Source organism: Opisthocomus hoazin, chromosome W (genome assembly GCF_030867145.1).
Source record: "Opisthocomus hoazin isolate bOpiHoa1 chromosome W, bOpiHoa1.hap1, whole genome shotgun sequence".
NCBI lineage: Eukaryota > Metazoa > Chordata > Aves > Opisthocomiformes > Opisthocomidae > Opisthocomus > Opisthocomus hoazin.
The window spans coordinates 43382490-43410031 of record NC_134453.1 but is presented as its reverse complement, the minus strand read 5'-3'; the positions used below and the strand labels follow the sequence as shown (position 1 = coordinate 43410031).

Sequence of the window (27542 nt, the reverse complement as noted above, 5' to 3'; positions counted from 1 at the left end):
CCCATCCTGAGAGAGAGGGAGAGAGACATTCTCTCAGTCACCCCCACCCCTTTCGTTTTTTCTTGAAGGCTGCACTTTGGAAGAGGTGCAGTCATTCTTCCCACACCCCCTACCCTCTCTCCACTCCTCCAACTATAAATTCCATTCGTTTCAGGTCATATAGAAAGGACAGAAAGTGAGCAGGGAGCTGGGGCTTTTGTCTGTAAGTATATGCAATTCCAATCCACAGTTGTGTTTGGGTTTTTTTGTGTTTGTGTTTGTTTTTGATTTTTTTAAAATTAATTTTCTCTTTTGTTTCTTTTCCTTTCCTGTCACTCTTAGCTGGAATTTGCTACAGCTTGACTTCCCTCCCCTTTCAGTGCACATTTTCGAATAGGGTTTCTTAGAGAAGATGAGAAATGTGCAGTATATATATTTAACTGTTTGTCTTCATCTTTTAAGGCTATATTTCTAGGCTGGGGATTTTTCTGCACGTATTCAAGGGAAGATGTGAAGTGGTTTTCTAAATCTGTTGGGACTTTTTTTTTCTGCTCTTGCACTTCAAAAACACTAAAATGCATTTTTGAACATAATGCACTTTGCTTTTTTAGTATGCATGAAAGGCTCCCAGATTGGTTTTCCATCTCTTCTCTCTTGTAAAACGAATCTCCCACTTCTTCGCCCTGTCACTGGATTCCTCTCAGGCTGCTGGGGCTTATTTTTAGAAAGCAGTCATTTTTGCAACAGCCTTCTGCATTTTTTCATATGCAGCAGTTAAATTTTGGGTGGTTCTTTTGGAAAAAAACCCCCACCAAACAACAAAACAAACGCATTTTGGTGTACATCTAGTGATGTGCTGTCTTCCAAATGTTTCTGTCTACACCTATAGATATAAGTTTGCAATTTTATATCCAATCTGTATGTATGTGTTTGTACGTAAATATATGACTCATATCTAATTACATTTCATACATACACGCTATAGGTAAGAAATATATAATCAATAGAAGAGAACTTTATTTTTTGTCACTATATGAAAACTGATAAAGGAGTTATGCTACAAATACAGTCAATTAAGAGAGTAGTAATTTAAGGTGCCATTTAAATGAGATAGTACCTACTCTTTTTTTTTCCCCTCCCTATTTAAAGTAGGAGTCTGTATGTGTGGAATAAATGGAGAGAAAACTGTAGGTTATGTAATGCAGTGTCATTTCCAAAAATGCCTACTCTTTGGGCCATTGCATTGTGAAAGCCTGACACTATTGTTTCTTAATTGCGAAACCTCCAACACTTTGTAGTATGCCTGGGAACAATGGACCACCTTTACAGTAAGCATAGGATGATGAATTTTTGTCCACTTGGATGATTTTTAAGTGTGTTAACCAGTAGGTATAGTGCTCTTCAGAGAGGTACAAACTGCTAAGAATAGCATAGGGGTTTGTAAATCCGGGTACCAGGGATTCCTTTGTCCTATATTTAAGCCTACAGACCACTGAAGTGCAGATAAGCATGACAGAAGATCTGGTTAGAATAATTTGCATGACTTTAATCTTAATCGCTGAAGTTTATACTTGGCTCATTCACTATTATACTGGCAAAAAGCCTTTAAAATGTTGTGACACTTGGAATTATATGGGTTTTTTCCTCTTTTTTTTTTTTTTTAATTGTTTTCAGATTGTTCTCCTTGTGGTAATTGAGAGAAACTGCAATCCAAAGACTTAACAGAATCTTAAAATGGTAAGAGCTAGTTGCTTTAGCAGAGAATCAGCAATTTTTTATATAAATACAAACCTTCTTTCCCCATTCCCAACACACATTTATAAATATGACCCACATAAGACATACTTTTTCAGATTATAGGGATTTGCCATACAATGATTGATGTACTCTGGAAACCTCTGTATGTTGGATCTTTTATTTTCATGGGTTTTTTGAATAAAAAAATGAAATCCTTCTTTGTGCAATACGGCTTATTTAAGTAGGTTATTTAAAAAATTAAAAGTGTTTAGCAAAGTATGAATAATAGACATAACACATATAGGAATACATACAGACAAAGCAATATCCAATAATTTCACCTCCACCTCCCCCACCAAAAAAAGAAGAAATAAATCATTGCATTTAGTAAATGAAACGGATTTAATGTTATTCTGTCAGGGAAGTAAATAAGATGCCAACTAATTTTTTATTATTTAATAAATTTTCCAACGGATAGCCTTTCTTTGTGTTAGGAATCTATTCCAGAAAAAAAGTATAGGCCTCAGCCTAACTGAACTTATAAACACTTAGTTGGAATAAACAACTTTGAATTGAAAATTGAATAGTATTGCAGCAGTTATTAATTTCCTTCACTACTAATTATGTTTATATTTTTACTGGTTTGCTGGTCCATTTTTTATACTGTGAGCTACTGCTGCTGTTGAATACCTAATTTTAGCGATGAAACATATTATCCATCTAAATTTTCTCTATGGTACTTTTCAAGAATGGTTATATATCTCAGTCAAGCAGAACAAAGAAAATAATTTTTTACGAAAAGGTTATATAAGGTAAGCAAAATTAGGTAGATTAGATGCTCTGTAGTCATAAAACATTCTTGACTGAAGATACAACTATTACTGAAGTTCCATCTGAACATGAGGAAGAACTTCTTCCCTCTGAGGGTGATGGAGCACTGGAACAGGCTGCCCAGGGAGGTTGTGGAGTCTCCTTCTCTGGAGATATTCAAGACCCACCTGGACAAGGTCCTGTGCAGCTTGCTGTAGGTGACCCTGCTTTGGCAGGAGGGTTGGACTGGGTGACCCACAGAGGTCCCTTCCAACCCCTACTATTCTGTGATTCTGTGATTCTGTGAAGTATGTCTGAATACATATATGGACATAAATGTGACATATTTTGGGTGCTACATCATACTACTTTCATAGTCAAAAATCTGCTAATTTCCACACAGGCAACAGTTTGTCTGAAGTAGCATTTCATAGGGTGTGCTTTAGCACAAAATATTTTCCAAAGTGTGAGGCTCTCAAGGACATAGTCTTATAAAGATGGGGCTAAATTAATTACATAAATTATTGTAATTGTCTCAGTCTTCGGAGTTGTTTTGACTTGAGGGAGGAGGATGAAGCAAAGAATGTTTAAAATAAAAAAATATATAATTTGTTATATAGCTTTTTTCTGTTTGGCTCATTGTTTTATAGCATTCCTATCTGCAAAAATAAACTTGCAAAGTCTGGAGTTTTAGTCTATTTTGGCATCTACTTTTACCAAAATGCTTTGCTCATCCATATATAAATGAATAGTTGGGGGTGGGGAATTAAAAGGGAAACAATTCACTTAAATTTTCTATTCTGAATTTCTGATTCTGATTTTCTATTCACTGTGAATAGAAAACATATTAAAATATATTCTGTTCATACAACTGTGGAATATTAGATAAGGAAACTTTTCCTACCAACACCAAAGTGACAATGAGTCCACATTTTGAGATGGTATGTAGACTGTTATGTTTAGGAGTACATCACAAATGCCTGTACACAAATGCACGCATTATGAGAAACAAACAGGATGAACTAGAAGTTTTGGTCAGTTCCCAGGGCTATGATGTCTTTGGTATTAGTGAGACTTGGTGGAATGAGTCCCATGACTAGAGTGCTGGGATGGAGTGCTACAGGTTGTTCAGGAGGGACAGATGGGGCAGGTGAAGTGGAGAAGTTGTGCTATATGTAAGGGAGAGGTTATACTGTACAGCCCTTACGGTTAGGGATGATGTGGTTGGGAGCCTCTTGGTGAGGATTAGGGGGATGAAAAACAAAGGGGATGTTGTAGTGGGTGTCTACTACCAATTGCCCAGCCAGGATATGACAATCTATGGAATTAAATATTATTTCAGGTTTTGTTAGGCATGAAATAGACATTGATTTTTACCAGCAGATGGTTCTTAGATTGAAAATCTGATCAACAATCACAAAAAAGTGGAATTAGGGATTTTCACAACAAATAGAAAACTTTCCAAAAACAGCCAAATGAAATTTTAATTTATGTTACACTGCAGAACTAACAATAGTAAAACTAAATAAATGGGTAATTACATTTGATTTTCTGTATTTGGATAGTTTGAAGTTGTATTTTACGTTCTGGCCTGGAGGCTGGCTTTCCAAAAGCAATTTTCCTGTAGCAGTCGGTGAAATCAGTTTTGTAAAGTCAGCCTCCAGGCCAGAATGTAAAATACAACTTCAAACTATCCAAATGTGATTGGGTGATCAGAATTTCAGTCTAAGAAAGACTAGATTTTCCCCAAGTTTACAAGGTTGCTTAAAATATGAGACTTGGCAGGCTCTCTTCCCCTACCACCATTTTTGGCACAATAATACTAAATATAATGAAGTCAGACCACTGACATACTTTCTTTGCAGTAGTGGACACACTTGTCTTTGGCATAGTTCTTGTATTTATTCCAAGTGTCTCCTTAGCCATTCTAATTTGTGGGAAAAATTCTTCTTTGCATATTTAAGTAGTCAACACTTTCTACACTGAAATACATAATTGTCAAAGTTTTTACTTTTTTAAAATATAACAGCATACGCAAAGGCTGTATTCTGCTTTCACTGGTCATTGAGAATTTAGCTGTTACATTTCAGCAGACTGAACTAGACTTTATAAAGGGAAAAAATCAAAGTAATCAAACTATTTCCTTTGCTAAACTGAAGGTACGTTAATTATTTAGTTACACTTACAGTAAAATTAAAAGTGGCTAGAATAAGCTTGTTGAGTGAGAACAAATTAATGCTTGGTTTAACTCCACTGTTTTAACCTCTCAGTTTCTTAATGTTTTTATTCCACAAAGTATTTCTTAAACTCCTTACAAGTAAAAACGAGCACCATAGAAGGTTAGTTTTCAGTGCTGCTTCTCTTTTTCCTAGACTTAGAATTATGAATTTCTCATACCTGGTTAATAAATCTTTCTTGGAGCTGTATAATATTAACATAATAAATAATTTAAAGACAAATAAAAAGGCAAAAGAGTGTACTTTGTATTGTTCTGACAACTTTAACTCATGGATATTTTGAGCCATCTTCCATAAGAAGATCTGACATTTAAGGATCTGTTCTTAATTGTGTAAAATTTAATTGCTTACAAAGTGACCCCTGAAGAAAGAAAAAACCCTTTATATTTCTTTGAAATCTATAAAGTCCTGAGATGATTTTTAATTTTTTTTAAATTATTATTTAAAATGTTAGAATTTCAGTGTACCACCTTCCTGGAAAGTGCTCTATGTCGTAATATACAAAGTTTTGTTTGACCTCCAGTCAGTTTTCTGTTATCTGCAAGAAGACCTTTAGCAAAACCAGGAAAGACTTTTTTTTTTTTTTAAGATAAACACTTTGTGAACTGTATAAAAGGCCTGTTTGATTTCTTTTTTGAAAAAACAAAGTGATTTGTTTGTTTTCTTTTAAAGCACTCCAGTGTGTTCTTTTCCCCCTGTTCCCATTGCAGTTCATTTCTGGACTTCAAGTTTAATACTGAGAGTTTACAGTGCAGGTGCTAAAGAATTTAAATGGCAGGTTTATCACTAATAAAAGTATATATCAGTAAACAGATACATCCCTTATAATTTAATTTTGACCTACCTGAAAATAAAGAAAAAAAAATATTCTAGAGGAGCTCACCATTTTACTTCTGACTTACCATCATTAGATGGCTTTCTCCTAAAGAACTAGTGCTGTGGAATCTCAGAAGCTAGGTATTGTACAGTATAGCTACATCATCCCAAAGCAGAAGACCCTAAAGGGAGGCTCGCGCCGAGGGACCCTTTCTCCAGTGGCAAAACCGCAGCGGCGAGGCGGCAAAAAGCGCCGAGAGAGAGAGAGGAGACCTCAGCCCCACCCCGAGCGGGAAAGCGGGAGGTGCCAACGAGCGGCAGCTCTGACTCAGCGGGGGCGGAGTCGAGTGTGACAGCGGCCAAACCCCCTCACGGATAAGAGCAGCCCCAGGGAGCGCGGTCGACCAGGAGCGCGGGCGAACAGAGCCGGCAAACAGAGGCGGCGCAGCAGCCCGGGAGCGGCGCGGCAGTTCGCGCGGCAGTTCGCGCGGCAGTTGGCGCAGGCAGGGCGAGCGGGGAAGGCGACTGGCAGGGTACAGCCGCCCCTTCTGGCAACTCAAGTAGTGGGCATCGCTCTTCCAGGAGATATTCTAGCCATGGTTACCACCCGTGGTAAAGCTGTTGCTCGAAGGAGTGTGGGGACCCAGACGTAGGCCCCATGAAAGAACACAGGTGTCCAGGTCTCTGGCTGCAGGGAGTGCCTGAGCCTGGCGCTCGTACCGGCGGACAGCAGAGACAACGGCTGTGTTTGGTGCGAGCAGGTGAATGATCTGCTCAGCCTGGTGGCAGAGCTGAAAGAGGAAGTGGAGAGGCTGAGGAGCATCTGGGAGTGTGAGAGAGAGATCGACTGGTGGGGCAGCACCCTGCCCTCCCTGAGGCAGAGGCAGCAGGAGGCAGCTCCACAGAAAGCAGAGAACCCCCTACCCTCTTGCCACCGAGCAGAAAGAGGGGGCCTAAGAGATGGGGGGGAACGGAAACGGGTCCCTGCTCGGGGGGGACAAGCGAATCTCCCCCCGGCCTCTCTCACCTGCTCAGTTGCCCTTAAGCAACAGATATGTGGCTCTGGAATGTGAGGGACCGGCCACAAAGGATGTGGGTGAAGGTAAGGCTCAATCCAGGGGGTTGCCTAGGATGAGTCAGACAGCCCCGCGTATTACAACTGCCTCAACTAAGAAAAAAAGGAGGGTCATTGTCATAGGTGATTCTCTTCTGAGGGGAACAGAGGGCCTGATCTGCTGACCGGACCCATCCCACAGGGAAGTCTGCTGCCTCCCTGGGGCCCGGGTAAGGGATGTTGCGAAGAAACTCCCTGGTCTGGTGCGGCCTACTGATTACTACCCTCTCTTGGTAATGCAGGTTGGCGGGGACGAGATCGCAGAAAGAAGTCCCAAGGCCATCAAAAGGGACTTCAGGGCACTGGGGCGACTGGTTGAGGGATCAGGGGCGCAGGTGGTGTTTTCCTCCATCCCATCAGTGGCAGGGGACAGCACTGAAAGGGGCAGGAAAACTCACCTGGTTAACAGGTGGCTCAGGGACTGGTGCCATCGGTCAAATTTTGGCTTCTTTGATCATGGGGAGGTGTACACAGCTCCGGGCCTGCTGGCAACAAGTGGAACTCAGCTATCTCAAAGGGGAAAAAGAATTCTTGGCCATGAGCTGGCGGGGCTCATTGAGAGGGCTTTAAACTAGGTTCGAAGGGGGAAGGGGATATTGCCCAGCTCACTAGGGATGAGCCTAGGCTTGGTGTGCCAAGGCCAGGGGTGAGATTGACAGCCCAGCTCAAGTGTGTCTACACCAATGCATGTAGCATGGGCAATAAACAGGAGGAGCTGGAAGCCATTATACAGCAGGACGGCTACGACTTGGTCGCCATCACAGAAACGTGGTGGGACAACTCGCATGACTGGCATGCTGTCATGGATGGCTACAGACTCTTTAGGAAAGACAGGCCAACAAGGAGAGGTGGTGGAGTTGCTCTATATGTGAGGGAGCAACTGGAATGCATTGAGCTTGGCCTGGGGGCAAATGAGGAACGAGTTGAAAGCTTGTGGGTTAGAATTAAGGGACAGGCTCACACGGGTGACATTACGGTGGGTGTATACTACAGGCCACCTGACCAGGAGGAGGAGGTTGATGAGGCCTTCTACAGGCAGCTGCAAGCAGCCTCACAGTCACAGGCCCTTGTTCTCATGGGGGACTTCAACCACCTTGACATCAGCTGGGAAGACCATACAGCTAGGCAGGCGCAATCCAGGAGGTTCCTACAGAGCATCGATGATAACTTTCTGATGCAAGTGGTGGAGGAGCCAACAAGGAAAGGCGTGCTGCTGGACCTCGTGTTAACAAACAAGGAGGGACTGGTGGAGGATGTGAAGGTCGGAGGTAGACTTGGCTGCAGTGACCATGAAATGGTCGAGTTCAGGATCCTGCGTGGAGGAAGCAGGGCGATAAGCAGGATCAAAACCCTGGACCTCAGGAGGGCTGACTTTGGCCTCTTCAAGGAGCTACTGGGAGGAATCCCGTGGGCCAGGGCTCTCGAAGGCAGGGGGGTCCATGAGTGCTGGTCGCTCTTTAAACAACACTTCTTCCATGCACAGGAGCAATGCATCCCCCTGAGAAAGAAATCGAGCAAAGGAGGCAGGAGACCTGCATGGTTAAACAAGGAGCTTCTAGCAGAGATCAGACAGAAGAGAAAGGTCCATGGAATGTGGAAAGAGGGGCAGGCCACTTGGGAAGAGTACAGAAACGTGGTGAGAGCATGCAGGGATGCGACGAGGAAGGCCAAGGCCCACCTGGAATTGAAGCTGGCAAGGGATGTCAAAAACAACAAGAAGGGCTTCTTCAACTACATCAGCAGCAAAAGGAAGGCTAGGGACAATGTGGGGCCGCTGCTGAATGAGGCGGGTGTCCTGGTGACGGAGGATGCGGAGAAGGCAGAGCTACTGAATGTTTTCTTTGCTTCAGTCTTCAGTGCTAAGACTGGCCCTCAGGAATCTCAGGCCCCGGAAGTAAGAGAAGAAGCCTACAGAGAGGATGACTTTCCCTTGGTCGAGGAGGACTGTGTGAGGGATCGCTTAAGCGGTCTGGATGTCCACAAATCCATGGGCCCTGATGGAATGCACGCACGAGTGCTGAGGGAGCTGGCGGATGTCGTTGCTGAGCAACTCCCCATCATCTTTGAGAGGTCCTGGAGGACAGGAGAGGTGCCCGAGGACTGGAGAAAGGCCAGTGTCACTCCAATCTTCAAAAAGGGCGAGAAGGAGGTCCCAGGGAACTACAGGCCGGCCAGCCTCACCTCCATCCCGGGAAAAGTGATGGAGCAGCTTATCCTGGAGGCCATCATCAAGCAAGTGGAAGAAAAGAAGGTTATCAGCAGTAGTCAGCATGGATTCACCAAGGGGAAATCATGCCTGACCAATCTAATAGCCTTCTACGATGACATTACTGGCTGGGTAGACGAACGGAGAGCCGTGGATGTTGTCTACCTTGACTTCAGCAAGGCTTTTGACACAGTCTCCCATGATATCCTCCTAGGGAATCTCTCAGGAAGTGTGGGCTGGATGAGTGGTCGGTGAAGTGGATTGAGAACTGGCTGAATGGCAGAACTCAGAGGGTTGTCATCAGCGGCTCTGAGTCTAGTTGGAGGCTGGTAACAAGTGGTGTCCCCCAGGGGTCAGTACTGGGCCCAGTCTTGTTTAACTTCTTCATCAACGACCTGGATGAAGAGTTAGAATGTACCCTCAGCAAGTTTGCTGATGACACCAAACTGGGAGGTGTGGTAGACACACCGGAAGGCTGTGCTGCCATTCAGCGAGACCTGGATAGGCTGGAAAGCTGGGCAGAGAGGAACCTGATGAGGTTCAACAAAGGCAAATGCAGGGTCCTGCACCTGGGGAGGAACAACCTCATGCACCAGTACAGGCTTGGGGCGGACCTGCTGGAGAGCAGCTCTGCGGAGAGGGACCTGGGTGTCCTGGTGGACAACAGGTTGACCATGAGCCAGCAGTGTGCCCTGGCTGCCAAGAAAGCCAATGGAATCCTGGGGTGCATCAAGAAGAGTGTGGCCAGCAGGACGAGGGAGGTTCTCCTTCCCCTCTACTCTGCCCTAGTGAGGCCCCATCTGGAGTACTGTGTCCAGTTCTGGGCTCCCCAGTTCAAGAAAGATGAAGAGCTACTGGAGAGAGTCCAGCGGAGGGCTACAAGGATGGTGAGGGGACTGGAGCATCTCCCCTACGAGGAGAGGCTGAGGGAGCTGGGCTTGTTCAGCCTGAAGAAGAGAAGGCTGCGAGGGGACCTAACAAATGCTTATAAATATCTGAAGGGTGGGTGTCAGGAGGATGGGGCCAAGCTCTTTTCAGTGGTGCCCAGAGACAGGACAAGGGGCAATGGGCACAAACTGAAGCACAGGAAGTTCTGTCTGAACATGAGGAAGAACTTCTTCCCTCTGAGGGTGACGGAGCACTGGAACAGGCTGCCCAGGGAGGTTGTGGAGTCTCCTTCTCTGGAGATATTCAAGACCCGCCCGGACAAGGTCCTGTGCAGCCTGCTGTAGGTGACCCTGCTTCAGCAGGAGGGTTGGACTAGATGACCCACAGAGGTCCCTTCCAACCCCTACTATTCTGTGATTCTGTGATTCTGTCATTTGGGTTGAACATTTCCTGTAGTGTATCCTTGTCTGAACTGGATCAGTTATGAAGTTATTTTATCATTTGCATTCTCTGCATTTTGTAATCTTACTTGGAAAAAAAGAAAAAAATGGGATGGTGGCCTCTTGAAGAGAAAGTCAATTGGGGGAAAGCTTTTTTTTCATTAAGTCAGAGAAAGAAATGACAACCTGCATTTGGATATAGGGAAAAAATCACCACCCCATTTCGTGTTTGCCGTTCATAAGGAAATATATAACATCATTTAAGTTAATTGAAAGTATGTATATGAGAAAGCTTATATTTAAGATTTCATCCCAACTTACTCATTTAAGAATCTTTTTCCAGTGGATTATCTGCAGATACTTTTACACATTCTGTAATTTTCTGTGTATATAGAATTAATTCATTTTAGTTGGAACAACTGTTCATAGCTTTAGGATAATCTATGGAAACTGGAGCCTGGGATTGGTCTGACAGAGGCAAACATTGTTATATACCTTTTATATGCTCTGAGAAATAAGAAGAATGCAATACTAGGATGAGGCATTAAGTCCAACCTAATACTAGATAAACACTGGACAAATGTAACTTCTGGTTCTGGCATGAGAAAACTTATATACTTTGTTGGTTATTACTGAGTCTGGAACTGGAATTGAATTCTCCTTTATAGTAGTTCAGAACTGCATAGGAGCTTTAGGAATATATCAGATCCTTTTCTGTTTATATGTAGCCATGGGCAGAATTTGGTCAAGAGAAGTTACTGAGAGGTGTGACAGTTAAGCAGTTTTGGCCGCCTGAATGTGTATATTGTGCTTTTTTAGTGTGCTTATGTATCGTACATGAAGAATACATTTGATGCAATTTGTCCTACAATACTTGATTACTGAAAACTTGGGGAGAATTAAGGCCTTCCCAACTTACAGAATAAATAAGAAGAAATAAACGCTCACTTTTTGCAATACTTTTGCTAATTCAGCTGTTCAGTTGTGCAGAAAAAGCACCTTTACTTGATTATGGCTAGAACAATTTGAAGTAGAGTTTAAAAAAAAAGTCATTGTCCAAAGCAGATATTGTGGGTATTTCTGTGGTGGAATTCATATGCACATTTAAAAGTAAAGTAGCTATATGTACACAGTCACAAACATGCACACTCCAGATGCTAACATTTTATAATTCTGCATCTGTATCTGAACAGGACAGTGCTGACACATGGAATTGGAGGTTTAAATAATACTTTATCTTTTTCCAAGACAAATCTTTATTGAACCTTTTTCACAAAGGCTGAAATCTTAAAAAATCAGAAATAATAATTTATATACAACTTGTAATAGTATGCAGTCATGACACTGCTTTTCAAGTGTTGAGAGCAAAAGCTTTCACCAATAAACAAATTTGTTGCATCATAATGCTAATGCCCCACACCTGAGTTCTGAGCATTGAGTGTATGCCTAAAGAGAGAGAGATTACACCTAACAGTCCTAGAACAACTTCATAAAAATAATTCAGTTAGTATCATTGACTGGGACAGGATATTTTAATAAAATATTTTAAAATGTTTATCTTTTCCTTTTATTAAAAAGATTTTTTTCACTCTTATGCTTTATTAAACCATATTGGTTGAGGGTGCAATCTGTAAAGGTGCAAAAAAATGTTGTTTTCGAATATTTAATGTGGAATGATACTACAAATCATTGTTTGAATATTACATGAAATTCTATTTAGGCTTCTGATCCGGCAAATTCACTGTAGCACTAATGAATGAATCCCTATGTACATGTTCCTGTGTGAGTTGCTGATGTTTCCTTCTGTAAATACTGCATTAAAAAAACATCTTCAGAATATGTAACATTTTTTTCATCCTGCAAGAAGAAATGTTTCTGGATTAGTTTTGTTACCTGTAACCTTCTTGTCTCTCTACTTGCAGAGCACATCTTTGTGGGATATATGTTAAAAAAAGTTCAAAGAAATTTGTATATTCTCACTGAAGGTAGTATAAACCTTGGCTTAATATGCACATTATCAGAAAGAATTCTTAAATTCTTAAAATGTTGATGTTTAGAAAACACACATTGGCATCATACAGCTACACAGAAAGATTAAGTTAGAGGGGAACAAATCTTTCTTTATTTTGACAAGAATATATCTATGACAAATCTACCACCATTAAAGGGTAAATAAGTCTATTACTGCTGGCAGAAAAAAAGCCTCCAGAAATATTAGTAAATTTTCTTACCCTTAATTTCTCAGCTAAGTAATTAAATAAAGCAACAAGAACAGAAACAAAATAATACTTGCTAGGTAAAGTTATTTTCCTTTATGTCACCTGATTAGATAAATTCCAGAATCCATAAGTATTTTATTATTTACAACACACATAATATATATGATAACGTTTAGATTGTGCTTTTATATTTAGAGTAACAGTAAAGCAGTATGCATTAAATGATGGTAATATGGTGACTGTGCAGGTAAATGTGTCATAATGCTTTCAAGCACCCATTACAGTATCATCAGCTGTGGCCATTACGTCTCTTTTAATGTGGTAAGTACTGGCTGTGGTTCCGTCTCTCATTTCCAAGAGTACCACTAGGGCCTTTAATACTTGCCTGAAATATACTGATTGGGCAAGAGGTTGGTATCCCATGAAGGGTAAGACTAACTGCTGGGCTCTGCAGGAAAGTAGTCATCAGAGGCAGTGTGATTGCTGCCACTTAAAGAACAACATCAGTGTGGATTTCTAGTCATCTTTGGTATGTGTGAGAAATTTAAACAAAATTAAAATAAAACCACAAAAGTTTTAATCAAAAACAGTGTATGAATTCTTCTGTAAGTTACAAGAATCATAGAATCATAGGTTGGAAAAGACCTCTAAGATCATCAAGTCCAACCATCCAACCAACACCACCATGCCTACTGAACCATATCCCCAAGTGCCATATCTACATGTTTTTTGAACACCTCCAGGGACAGTGACTCCACCACTTCCCTGGCCAGCCTGTTCCAATGCCTGACCACTCTTTCAGTAAAGAAATTTTTCCTAATATTCAATCTAAACCTCCCCTGATACAACTTGAGGCCATTGCCTCTCATCCTATCGCTAGTTACCTGGGAGAAGAGACCAACACCTGCCTCACTACAACTTCCTTTCAGGTAGTTGTAGAGAGCGAGAAGGTCCCCCCTCAGCCTCCTCCAGACTAAACAGCCCCAGTTCCCTCAGCCTCTCCTCGTAAGACCTGTTCTCTAGACCCCTCACCAGCCTCGTTGCCTTTCTACAATATCCAGTCTATTAATTTAGAAAATTTATAGGAAATAAACCAGAAAAAAATGAAACTTACTTTGGGATTTAGCTTGGTGTATATGTTTTGTATACCCCAAGTCTGGAAGTAGGGAACTGGGAGAGCATACAGGAGAAGCGTTAGTCTTCGTTTTCTCTGTTCTTACTCTTTCTTTGGGATTCCATTACTGACCACTGTTCTTGCCGGTCTTTCCCTTAGGAACAAAATTAGTGGAGTGAGAATACTGAGTTAATAGACTTTTGGTCAGCCTATGGTTACTCTGACAGTGCTTTTTCTTCCTCCTCTGTTGCACCCAGTAATTTGTCAGTCTTGAGTATGAAACTACCTAAGAACTTGAGCATGCAGCCTTTCATCCTGAATTTTGCTGCCATACTGTGTTCACCTAAATTTGTAACAAGAGACTTGGTTCTGCATCTGCATCTGTGTAAATACAAATAGTTACTAATTAAACATTTCATTACCTGCTTATGCTTGAAGAGCGAATGATGAACTCACAAGTAATTGACTGAAGACTTAAATATTATTTTAGTACTCAGGCCTGTTATAATTGTTTTTCCGTGTGCATATGTTAATATCTTAAGTAAAATAAGAAAAGCTGCCATTGTAGTACACAGGCAAACAAAATTAAGACAAAAAGGTGTTGGGTTGTACTGGTTTTTGAGTTTGGCTTATTTGTATTTTGATTTTTGTAATGTTTTACAGTTTCAGAGTCCATACACTGAAATTTATTGGTGGAATAAAGTAGTTCACAGTTGTTTGCATTAGACAGTTGGCTGCGTTAGACAAAGTATTGCCAGCAGATCAAGGGAGGTAATCCTTCCCCTTTATTTAGCACTGGTGAGGCCACAACTGGAGTACTGTGTCCAGTTCTGGGCTCCCCTGTACAAGAGAGACATAGACCTACTGGAAAGAGTCCAGAAAAGTGCCACAAAGATGGTTAAGAGACTGGAGCACCTCACATATGAGGAAAGGCTAAGAGAGCTGGGACTGTTTAGCCTAGAGAAGGATCAGGGGCATCTCATCAATGTATATAAATACCTGAAGGGTGAGTGCAAAGAAGACGGAGCCAGGCTCTTTTCAGTGGTGTCTGATGACAGGACAAGAGGCAATGGGCACAAACAGGAGATTCAGTCTGAACATAAACAGGTTGCCCAGAGAAGTTGTGGAGTCTCCCTCCTTAGAGATATTCAAAACTGTCCGACATAGTCCTGGGCAACTGGCTCTAGGTGGCCCTGCTTGAGTAGGGGGGGTGGACCAGATGACCTCCAGAGGTTCCTTCCAACCTCAACCATTCTTTGTGATTATTTGATTCTGTGGAAGTTCAGGTGTGCAATTTTCCTGCCATGTCTTGCCAATATACTGCCATGCATTAATTCTTACTGTAATGGCAGGTATAGTCTAGCCAAAAAGGTAGGCTACTTGGAACAATCCCAGAAAGGAAGAGAACAATTGCATTATTGTACATCAGTTCTCTCAAACCATTTATCTACATCTGTCTGCTGTGTGGAAGAAACCAAGTGCTAAATTATTGGCATAAATATTAACAGCGTATTTAAAATGTGAAGACAGGTTATTTTGAGATAACTTGCTGTACCTCAAGCAGAGGCTCAGACTTGTGATGCAGAGCCACACAATCAAGTTGGCAAAGTTGGGAGACCTCATACCTGCTAAACCAGTTGTTCACATTGTTTTTAAATGGTTTATTAAGTTTGCATTTTAACTTGGGAAACTTGTGGGTTTTGGTAGTTTAATAGGGAAAGCCTCCTCACTGAGCCTGTTTCTAAATCAGCCTTTCAAGACAGCAACATCCCACTTGACTGTGACTACAGCTTCTTAAATATAATAAAGAATCAAAACTTCAGTGACTTAGTCTTTGAAATAAGGAGTAATGATGAGCGCTCTTGATGTTATACTAGTGTTTCTTTCTCCAGAAGATTCAGAAGGCGAAAGTTGACTGAGAGCAGACTGCGATCCAACTAAACTCTGAGAAGCAGCAACTATTCAGCTGACAGTTGCTATATGTATTAAATCTTGCACACTAGGTTTGGAACATGGTGGATGTTAATCATATGCTTTCATAATGTTCCTCTCACAATGTTAAAAATAAACTACTGTAGATGGGAGCACTAGTTTACCTCTTTCACTGAAGTTAATGATAAAACATGCGTTGATCCTAGCACAAGTTTTTCTTCCAATTTTGTTTAAAATTAATTAGTTTTTTTAAGAGAGTGATTTATCTGATATTCAAGTAGCAATGTAACAAGATTTTTAGTAAGGGCTCTGTTTACGCATCTGGATGGTGATGGTGGGCTCTTGGTTTTAAATAGAACTTTTTACTGTAGTAGGATGCATTTGGGAGATTGAAAAGTGGATGATACTATATGCTGGAAAAAGTCATTGCAGCTCAAACCAGCTGGTAACAAAGAAACTTAACATATTGCAAAGAAGGAACTATTTCCACTTAGCAGGCAACTATGCTACATTTTTTTGCACAAGAAAATTCATCAGGACTCAATTTAACTGGGAAAGAAAATCTGCTAGACACTTTCAGTGATGCTGAGACCAGCCAAAAAGGAAAAAATCTACAACCTTTTCTCCAGGAGCTTCAATACCATTGATTTGCGTCATTGCAACACAAGGAAAGGTGATGAAAAAATCCTCTTTAACTACTTGAAAGGAATGCAGATACAGAAATGAGGAGTGGTGTTCCTTTCTGGCTATATGGTTTGTCCCCACAGGAGCATGGTATGAGGATGTCACCGAAAATCCGGGAATAAAACCTCGTAACACCAATGTAGTGTTAAAAGGCAGGCATTCTTTATTGCGACGTCGGATGCACGGGGGATAATTCCGCCGAACGTGCATACCCCATACCCTTTCCGTGCAGTTTATATAGATCAAAATATACATATTCATCTGATTACATAAGCCCTTTCTTTCATAGTCAAATCAGTCCATTTTCATACACTCCTCCCACCCACGCTTGCGCAGTGCCTCCTACTGGTGGTCGTCAGGGGTCCCAAGATGAAGGCTCATCCTCTTCATCACAGTTTCTGCGCAAACTCAGTCCTCTTCTGGCTCTTGTCCCTGCGGCACGGGTCGTCTTGACCAGTTCTAGGCACCTGCTCATTTCAATTGAAACTACCTTCTTTGGGGGGGAGATGTATGACTTTTTGCTTCAGTTAATTCACACAATAGATAGGTACCACAAATACACTTGCAGTCATTTAATAGCACTATTTCTAAAAAAATCCCCTTCACCATTATTGTTTAACGTTAATGATTACCTAGGGACTAAACCCTCTGTTCCCAGACCTAATGTCCAGATGGGCAGGGCTGTACAAGGGACATAGCAGTATTGTTCGTGCTTTATGATTAACTAATTCCATCACTGTGGTTACAAGGACAGCTTCTCTCCATGCTGGATTATGTGCTGCTACAGAAGCACAGGGCCCCTAGTCCTCAAAACTGCATCAGTGAAGTTTTAGTGCACTGCAGAGGGGAAGAGCATACCATGAAAGAAGTGTGCTGCCACTTTCTTTCCTTCTCTTCAACACATACATGTATCATTTTACTCCTCTGTTCCTCAGCACATGGCCATTTGTGTCTGCTATTAAGCTACTAATCCATCTAGTAAAACTTGTCTTTTTTTTCTTTTTTTCTAATTAGGCTAGTGAAGAATTACTGGAGTTGGTGACCTTTTATTTTGGAACTAGGAATTTCTTGAGAACTTTTCATCAGTTTTTTGTTTCTTTGTTTTGAAGAGAACTGGTTTACATGATAAACAACTTATCTGAAACTTGTCAAAAGGTGATTTCTGTTGTAATTGGAACAGCTGGTTTCCTTTGTCAAGCTCATAGGTCAGAATTCCAGACTACAGTGGAATTGAGCTCCTGCATATCAGAAACAGACTTGATGAACATAAATTCAGTCAAGAAAAGAAAAGAAAAAAGATAGAAAAAGTAACTGTGGGGGGTTTCCTTGTTTGTTTCTTAAATATAAAACCCTTCGAAATGCTTAACAGGAGTGTGCTCATTGTACTAAAAACCTACATTTGTGATATCTTAAGTCTGTTCTTTTTCCCGATGATAGATATATCTGAGTGTTTGAAAGATGCTCTTGATGTGTACAAATGAAGAACAGGGAGCAATAAACTAATTTTAGTATTTTGTTGTGACTGATACAGTAGATTTAGTCCAGCTCTTTTACAATTATTTTACATATCAGTTTTGAAGATGAGAAAAAATTTGTGCTCCCTTTGTATTGCTCATAAAGAGGAAGAAACTTTATAAGAGGACCAGTAGCTCAAAAGGCAAGAATAGAATCGTAGAATATCTCAAGTTGGAAGGGACCCATAAGGATCATTGAGTCTAACTCCCTGCTCCTCGCAGGACTACCTAAAACTAAACCATATGACTAGGAGTGTCGTCCAGACACTCCTTGAGCTGTGATAGGTTTGGTGCCATGACCACTTCCCTGAGGAGCCTGTTCCAGTGACCAAGCATCCTCTTAGTGAAGAACCTTTTCCTAATGTCCAATCTAAACTTCCCTTGATGCAGCTTCATTCCATTTCCTCATGTCCTATCACTGGTCACCAGAGACAGGAGATCAGCACCTCCCCCTCTGCTGACCCCCTTGAGGAAGTTGTAGACTGCAATAAGTGTTAGGGCTTTGAAACGCTGGTTAAACAGAGCCCTTGCAATAGCAAAAAGAGGATTCTCAGTTTGTTGAACAGAGAAAAGAAGATCACACTCTCAGAAATACTTCTGATCTTGAACAAAGTAGCAGTAAGTAGTTTTGCAGTCCTGATGCTGTAATAGCTGGTAAATCAACTGGGCATTTATTTTCCTCTACTTTTGTTTTTCCTGATTTTTATTCCTAATTTTTTTTTTAATCTTTTAAGAAAACAGAGGCTAAAAAAGCTAAAACCATCTTCCCTATTTGAAGTTGGCCTCAATTTCTCAGGCAGAACTGCTTTGTTGCAGAACAGTCTCACACAGCACTTGCCAGATCAGTGGGTTTCTTTTCCCCTGACATTAAAATGGGAGTGAATGTTTTTGTGTATCACATGTTCTCCCAGAAAATAATGCTTCCAAGGCATATAATTTTTTTAGTCAGATGTTTAGGAGTGATCCACTTCAATAGCTTATGGATGAAGTTTACTAACTTGTTTTTTTACTAATGATTATCAAACACTGAGGCTATCAGTTTGAGTCAGCATACTGCTCATACATTATCTAGACTTGCAAGTACTTTAGTTTTCAGTCCATCTGTCCAATTCTTTTTTGAATCCTGATTATTTTTGTTATTTGTTGTTATTTTCCAATATTGTTATTTTTGTTAATTGTTATTATCCAAGCCTGTACTTTCATAGTAATCATACAGGAAGTACTAAGAAAATATGGTGTGTATCAATGAAAGCATTTATCTAGAAGTGTTTGCTTCATTCTAACAGCTGGAATATTTTAAGCCCTACATCCTACTCTGTAATGGAACATTCACAATTTTTCGCTCCATATGGCTCATCTTGAACCATTAATATCAGTTGTTCTGAGCTGCTGTAACTGACTAAAAGTTCTCACTATGTCTTTATAACACCCTAGTAACCAGCATATCTGAACATCTAAGTAGTTTCAGCATTTTAAAGAGGATGTAGCATGGCAAGACGTCTTTTTTTTTTTTTTAATTTTTCCTTGTGGACTGTAGCTAGTCCTGAGTGGACTTTTCTACACTGGCATCTTTTTTCCATTCCAGAATCTTCCTTCATTTAGCCAAAATCCAAGCTATGATGACCCAGCCTTTCAGTGTTGTACAATAGGCAGGTAATTACAGTCCTTTGGCTGCCTGGTTAAGGACTTTGATACAGTTCTAGCACAGCAGATACTACATGTGAAGTGGGTCTATGTGATTATCACCCAATGGTGGCCACAGTAGATGTTTTTGAAGAAGGTATGAAAAAAGTAGGACACTAACTGAATATTTTGTTGTTTAACAACACAGTTGTTGGTATATCTTGTTGTTTACACCTTTTCCTTACCTCACCCTAAAAACCCATTCTCAAACTGTAGTCCCTCTAAGTTCTTATGAATTCAAGTCTAGATGCTCCTTTTTGTCATTTAACTGCAGGTGTTTATTTTATTCCTACTGAATTATTAATAGGGGTGACAAGGTGTATAGGATAACTTGAATCCATGTCAGACTTCACAGAAAATGTAGAAGCTCATATTCATTATGATGAGTAATACTGTATTCTGTTGCTAATTCATTCCTTCTATAGGAAAATATGCCTTTTTGTATGCTTGCAGGTTTGAGCATGTCCTGTGGTAGAGCTGAACCATTATTGCTGATTCATATCATGCATTTTCATACAAAGGGTATGACTAAACAACAAAATCAAGGCATAATTGCAGGATGGCTAATCAGTAATTATAAATAACAAGAGAGCTTAGGATTCACTTGATATCTTTTATTTGAGTGTCTCAAAGATTCAATTTGAACATTAACTGATGAATTCACAGAGTATCCTGTGCTGTGTAGTAGTTATCCCTATGTCAGCCATACCCAGAGAGCTTAGGTGACCTGCCTGAAATCACGTAGTAAGCTAAAATATAAAATAAAATTTGATGCTTTGATCAGTAGATAGTGCTGCATTTTGTACTGTGGAAAATCATAGGAGAGTTAATCAGAATAGGCACTACCTTAGGCTCTGTGTTTTAAATTTCTCTCCTCTATTTCCTATTTTACAGTACAGTTCAGGATTTTCTTTGGAAAGGCTATTTAAATAATCCTCTAATAATTTCTCCAAGATGCATCTAGTCCAGTTGTGACTAGTAATTGTCAACATGTAACTCCACAAAAATCAAAACATTTCTCTGGTTTCAATGTAGATACAATGGCAAGCACGTGAATAAAAGCCAATTCACCAGGAATTTAAGTGACAAGGTAAATTTTGAGTCCCAAAGTACAAACAAGTTTGCAGGGTGTAACATAAAGTAGTTCAGCTTGAAACAGTTTGACATTCAGCCACTGTGTAGAAAGAGTTTAATTCACAAACCAAAGGCCCAGTAGGCAGACCCAGCAGGAAAATAAATTTAAGATCTTCAGTGTCATATGCAACTTGTACCTGAGCACTCCAGTGTTTATTGAGAGTGAGATGGGGAAATGCTCCAGTCCCCATCCTGAAGCTGAGAAACTGAAGCACAGGAGATCTGCAGCTCAGATTCATCATAACTGGCATTTATTCACTCTAGGTTCCCATTGCAGTCAGTGGCCTGCTTTGGATCTCACCCATTTTTCTGATGGGTGAGTGCCTCTTGATTGCAGAGTAGACCTAGGGAAAGTGGGCTCTTTCCTTAGTGTCTCAGGTAGAATGTATCAGCCCAGATCATCTCTCCTGTGGTTGCATAGTACATTTTGTCATAAAGCAGTTGTAGGCCAGTACCATAACCATTAAATCCTGCTGCCAGCTATTTTATCATGTCCTTTATAATGTTTTGGAATTCCTTTAATGTCTAAAAAAATAATGTACTAACACAGGATTATAACTATCTTCAATGACCTCAGAAAGTAGTAAGTTCCGGTTCATAGTTCACTGTGAAAGGAATATCAAAGGCGTGTTCCCCTTGTCTCCTGCAGTCTTCAGCACAGTTAATAATCTTCATTAGTTTTTCCAGTGAATTATGTCTGCTAGTGGTGCTGTGCACAGCTGTTTCAGGAGTGTATTGTGGGAGTTGTTCACAGAATCGCAGAATCACAGAATCACAGAATGTTAGGGGTTGGAAGGGACCTCTGTGGGTCATCTAGTCCAACCCCCCTGCCGAAGCAGGGTCACCTACAGCAGGCTGCACAGGACCTTGTCCAGGCGGGTCTTGAATATCTCCAGAGAAGGAGAAACCACAACCTCCCTGGGCAGCCTGTTCCAGTGCTCTGTCACCCTCAGAGGGAAGAAGTTCTTCCTCATGTTCAGACGGAACTTCCTGTGCTTCAATTTGTGCCCATAGCCCCTTGTCCTGTCGCTGGGCACCACTGAAAAGAGCCTGGCCCCATCCTCCTGACACCCACCCTTCAGATATTTATAAGCATTTATTAGTTCCCCTCGCAGCCTTCTCTTCTCCAGGCTGAACAAGCCCAGCTCCCTCAGCCTCTCCTCGTAGGAGAGATGTTCCAGTCCCCTCATCATCCTTGTAGCCTTCTGCTGGACTCTCTCCAGTAGCTCCTCCTCTTTCTTGAACTGGGGAGCCCAGAACTGGACAGAGTACTCCAGATGGGGCCTCACTAGGGCAGTGTAGAGGGGAAGGAGAAAACCTTATCATCTGTGAGAAGGAGAAAACCTTATCATCTGTGTTTTTCTTCCTCCAGAAGCTCAATAAGACAGAAGTCTGTAATGTCCTTTACAAGGGATGTTGTGTAACAGGAATTGGAGGCCGAAGACAATGGGCATGCATGTGGTCTCACAAAAACTAAAATAAGTTTAACAATATCAGACGTCCTTTTATATGTGTAAATTCTGCCATATTACAGATTTTCTTAAAGAGATTCTAAAAGCCATATTACAAAAAGATACATCCTATATTCTTTAAAAAAGCCTATTGAATGCAGATTGCCATATACGATATAGCTGAAATACTCTAGGGACAGATCTTGTTGTCATGGGTACTCAAAAAATGTATACTGAGCATAAAACACAGTTCTAGGTCTCTGACCCAAACTCAGCTGACATTAGACTTGATTTTAGTAATGTGATCTGTCACATGAACACCATTTGATTGCATTTAATGGATACCTTTTTGTTAGTAAGAAATTATATGTATTTATGTCACTACAGGTTTATCAACCAAGGTTAACAATTTGGGTTAGCCAGAAACTCTTTCCAACCAGCCCAGGGAATGGGGAATTTCCAAAGGTAAAGATATTTATGTATTTTCTTTCATCTAACAAATAGTTTACTAAGATGAAAGTTTTCTCTAAAAAAAACCCACTGTGAAAGTTCATTAGATTTTATTTTATGACTGCTTCAAGAGAGTAGCCAGCTTTCATGATTTCATCATGAGTTTCATGATATTGTGTTTTTTCTTAAAGCCTTGAAAGGTTTCATTTTAAAAAAGCTTTTAAAGAAAGCTTTCATTTTAAAACGATGTTTTTAGCCTTCAGGCTTGCAGAAAACATGGACTCTTTCTGGCTTACATACCAAAAAGAAAACATACTAATTTTCAAAAGTTCATGATTCTTAAGCCTGTCTCATGATTTTAAATAGCTTAACATCTGAGTTTTGAATGCTTGATTTTAGTAATTCTCATGTAGCAATGTAGAGGAAAAAGTCAGTGATAATGCAGGAGGAAGGAAGGGGTGATTTGTTCTTTATTTTCTTTTTCTTTTGTTAAGTTGTTTGTTTCTGCTTGAGTAGCAAGCATACAAAGATGGCAGTCTTCATTTGAGTTTGATAAGAAGTATCCTGTCAATATAAATGCAGAAGATGTGGCATATCAGACAAGATTGATAAGTTTTTGTTCTGTCACCATAACTGATTTCATAAACCCCAAATCAGACATGAAATTTGAATAGGAAAATAAAACCGATACTCAGAACCACAGAACATGTGTATTTTATTCTCATATCCTTGTTGATTAATGACTCAAAATCTGGCAAAAAAATTGGCAAGTAAGCAAAGGAAAGAGTACATGGAAAACTGTTTTGATTAAATTTCATTTACTATCTAGACTGCAGATCCCTGTTAACAAAATTTTGCTATTCAGTCTGGATAACACTATAATTTCCACACTTTTTCTTCATAAACGAAGCCCTAAAATTCATAGCTAGGCTACATTTGTGTGTATCAGATTTGCAGACTCGTATGAGCATGCTTAGTTTTAAACTAACATATATGACAGTACTGTCATTCTTGAAATTTAAAATATTTCAGAAGTTCAGCTAAATAGGCTGATAGCAATGCTAGATTAAGATGAATGTGATATATAGGGTCACACTTATATTAAATTGATTTCCTAATCAGCTGTATGTTAACTAGTTGATTTTTATTTACGCTTTTTAACTTAGCAGTTTTTCCTGAGTTGTCATTCATCATTATATACAGATGTTTCTGAAACATTTATTCCTATAAAGCTGTGAACTATGTGCAGCATAGTAACAATGCTGCATCATATTGGATTCATGAATAGCCATGGTTTTAGTGTCGTACATAGCTTTGAAAAAGTATATCAAAAGGGATAATGGTTTCTGAAATAGTCAGAAAAATATAAATTTTTGCTTTAAAGTGATTGGATTCCTGCTTTTTAAATTCCATACATTTGTTCTAGGTTTTATGTAATTTTTCAAAAGATATTTGGCATATGCTCAGGAGGAACAGTTGTTAGAACTAGCTCCAAATTTTATTTCGTAATTGAGTTTCAAAAGCAACTTGAATATTAGTTGCACACAATCCAGCTTCCAGCTTTAACAGAAACTGTGTGTCTGCTTTTTCACCAAGTTTATAAAATAAATCAGGGTAAAATGCTTAAGAAGACTTCATAAAGAACCCAGTCCTTCAGTTTGATAGTTTTGTATACTCATTGCTAACCTAAACAGGTTGAACTACTGAAAAAACAAAATAAAATAATAGATTTTTTTAAACTCTTAATTTTATATAAAAGATGCAACCAACAAGTAGAAAATTATATATTTATCATAGAATCATAGAATGCTTTGGGTTGGAAGGGACCTTTAAAGGTCATCTAGCCCAACCCTCCTGCAGTGAACAGGGACATCTTTAACTAGATCAGGTTGATCAGAGCCCTGTCCAACCCGACCTTGAATGTTTCTAGGGATGGGCCTCCACTACCTGCCTGGGAAACCCATTTCAGTGTTTCACCATTTATTAAAGACAACTTATTTCCAGACCTAGAAGGGTCGTATGGGAATTTTAATCTTATGATTGTATGGCAGAATTTCAGGACTGAGATTGTTTTCACAGCTGAAAATGAACTACCTTACACTGCATTTTGAAATTTGCCCAGATCTTTAGTCTGTGTGGTGTGCCTGTTTGCATGTGTAAGTTTCTAGTTTTTTTCTCATTTCCTGTAATGATACACAAGTAGCAAATTTAGTCAACAAAAAAGCAAAAGATATTATCACAAGGATGGAATTTTCTGGAGTTCTGTGAGACAATATGCTTTGTGCAGTCACTAAATTTTTTTCAACAACTTACAATATATTAATAGTTAAATACAAAGTTTTTAAGATCCCATTGTGACATATCATCAGCAAAGTGTTTTAATCACATGCTTAGCCTTTAGTCCTTCTGCTGATGCTTAAACCAAATCATATATTTAAGTGCTTTGCTAAATAAGCATAGACTTCAGCCAATGGGGCAGAATGTTTAAGTATGGTTAACAAAAAACTGAGAGCTAACTAACATGGCACCATTTCTTTACTTGTCCAGAGACCGTGATAATACACTACGGTACCTTTAGAGTACCAATAGGAAAAGGATAAATGCCCCTTTCAATGAAGTGTTATAGGAAAGTCACTTATTAGTGTATGCTAGCTGCTTAAGATGTAAGGTGTTTAAAAAGTGAGAGGTCTAAGCTCTGAAAGCTTCTCTTAATAATGAGGCAATCTTTCATAACTAAGACATGCTATCCATGTTGGAGGCCAAGTGGAGTCATAAAATGGACCTTGGTATATAAAAAAAGCAATTAAGCAGAGTAATTCATTGGTAGATAATACCATTAGTGTTAATTTTTTGGCTACTCACATTAGTTATGTCTTTAAAGGGCTCAATGCCATCTGTAGATTTGTGGCCATGAGTTTTGCATTCATGATATTGAGACACTGTGACTGTGTTACGTGCTTCATGTGTGCAAAATGGATGATTGATAGTTATCATGCATATTTGTATGCCAAAAAAACTGCACCTGCAAAATGTGCAGGTGCAGTTTTAGGCCTGAGCTGTTCCAGCTCTTGTGAAGGGCACAGAAATTGCTTGGCTTGGTGGTACCAAGAAACATAATTTTGAGGAATAGTGTAGCATGCACAATTGATGGTGAGCTGTGGAAAGGGTTGTCACTCCATAGCTTGTTCCCCTGTAGCTTTGATAGGATTTTTGGGGTCTAACCCAGCTGCAACAAATGGCAGAATTCCCCAGCTCAGCTGTGGAGGGGGCTTGTTGTCCTTTGTATTTTGGCTGCCAGGGCACACTTGTTCAGCTCAAAGACAAGACATTCCTCAGATGTTCCAAGGCTTGCCTAGTTTTTAAACAATCTTTTCCTCCCTGTGCCACTAATATTTACAGCTGATAAAGCTATGTTTAGTAGGTATTTACATCTAAACTACAGTTACAGGACTATAAAAACCTTAGGATGTGAAAAAGGAACGAGGATCCCATCAGACAGATTTTGTAGAAGCACAGCTAATGTTGTTTTTCCTATCTGCAGGGATATCTTCCTATCTCAAAGGAAGTAAATCACAAGAAGAAAAGTGAGGCTGAAGTGGCATTCCTGACTCCAGTAAATGGCTATGGAAACAATTTCACCATAATCAGTTACCTCTACTCTTTTCAGTCATAACTCTTCCATTTGTATTACATATGAGATCATGGTGTCATATATCAGGAATTGTTTCTGTGTAAATCATCAAGTGTAAGAAGAAACTATGGGACTCTGAGCCTTGCTTTAGAGAATAATAATGGAATAAATGTGTATCATCAAAATAGATTTTAACATTCTGACTCAAGAGAAAGCTCTCAATTTCACACAGTGAATCGATGTTTACAAACATTACAGGTGGGCCTTCAGGCCTGGTTCTACCACAGCAACGTCTTCCACTACTCAAACTCCATGGCTCACATGCAACTGGTAAACTGCTGTCCCTCTCTGTTTCCACCATCCCTAACTGCTTGCAGAGGCTGAGAGTCCCCCTCTCCTTTTCATTTAGATGTAACAATCCTAGTAGTTTATTTTCATCAGTTTTCTGTATATCTCTATATTTTATCCACGTACTATTTTGATGTATAGAAGTAGCATGAAACTCATGGTTTCCTTGTGGTAAGTGATTGTGATGCTGCCACAGGATTTGAGACACTGATGAATGGTGCTATTTTGGACTTTAAGTATGCTCCTTGGCAAGGTAGCTCTGATAGTATTATTTTTTTTATTTCCATGTTCTGAGAAGATGTTGGTACTTTGCTTTTCTGAATGTTGTTCTTTAGACTGGACTGATTTGTTTACTTGTGTCTTCAGTGTGGCTTTCTTATTCAGTGATGTAGGTGAGTAACTACTTAAAGTGTACAAGCAAGGAACTGATTCCCTATCAGGGTACACTCACAAACATGCAGTTATAGTGGGAGCAATCACAAAACTGTAATTGACTTAAAATTTCCTTTCTGATTTCTATCTACTTAACTTGGAGAAAGACAAGCAATAATTTTTCATCACTTTCAAAATTTCTTTTAGTTTTTTTTTGGTCTTTTTTAAAGCCTTTTTGAAAGAAAGGACAAGTTTTAACGTCTTCTTCAAATCCATAAAATAGAGGATAATGAGGGGAAAGGGTACATTTCCAAAGTACTGTCAACATGTGGATTTTACTTTTTTGTTCTTGCTGCCAGAGAACTAACAATACCAAACAATAAAAACCACAAAGCTAAATAGTATCATCTACTCATGGAATGTTGTTGTGCTAGACACAGTCTGAAAGCCCATCTTAATTTTTTAGATAATTCTTGTCTTTTATCTCTTCATTTTACAGGACAAGATTTGTTCTGGTTTAGCTTCCGACTTAAATACCAATGCATGCACTGCACTTCCTAGATTTCTTTTCTTTCTCCACTTTCTATATCCCTCTTCTTGTATATTTTATTTTCCAGTAGTTTAGATGCATCTACTGTGCTATATATAGAACAAGAAATAAGATTCAGCATTTGTAGCATTTATATATAATTGCAGTTGTATACCACTGAAAATGCAGGCTTTTGTAACAATGTGGTCTTTAATAATGCACTACAAGTACCCAATGTATTTTAGCTATTTTAG

At 39.8% G+C, this 27542-nt stretch overlaps 1 protein-coding gene across 1 annotated transcript; it reads left to right on the top strand.

Annotated features, from left to right (window-relative positions):
- On the top strand, window positions 1-27542 carry LOC142365605 (neuronal regeneration-related protein-like). Its single transcript, XM_075446530.1, has 4 exons — window positions 1-202; window positions 1654-1716; window positions 22346-22423; window positions 25950-27542. Exons 2-4 carry the CDS (start codon window positions 1714-1716, stop codon window positions 26079-26081), a joined length of 213 nt encoding a protein of 70 aa, XP_075302645.1. The 5' UTR covers window positions 1-202; window positions 1654-1713; the 3' UTR covers window positions 26082-27542.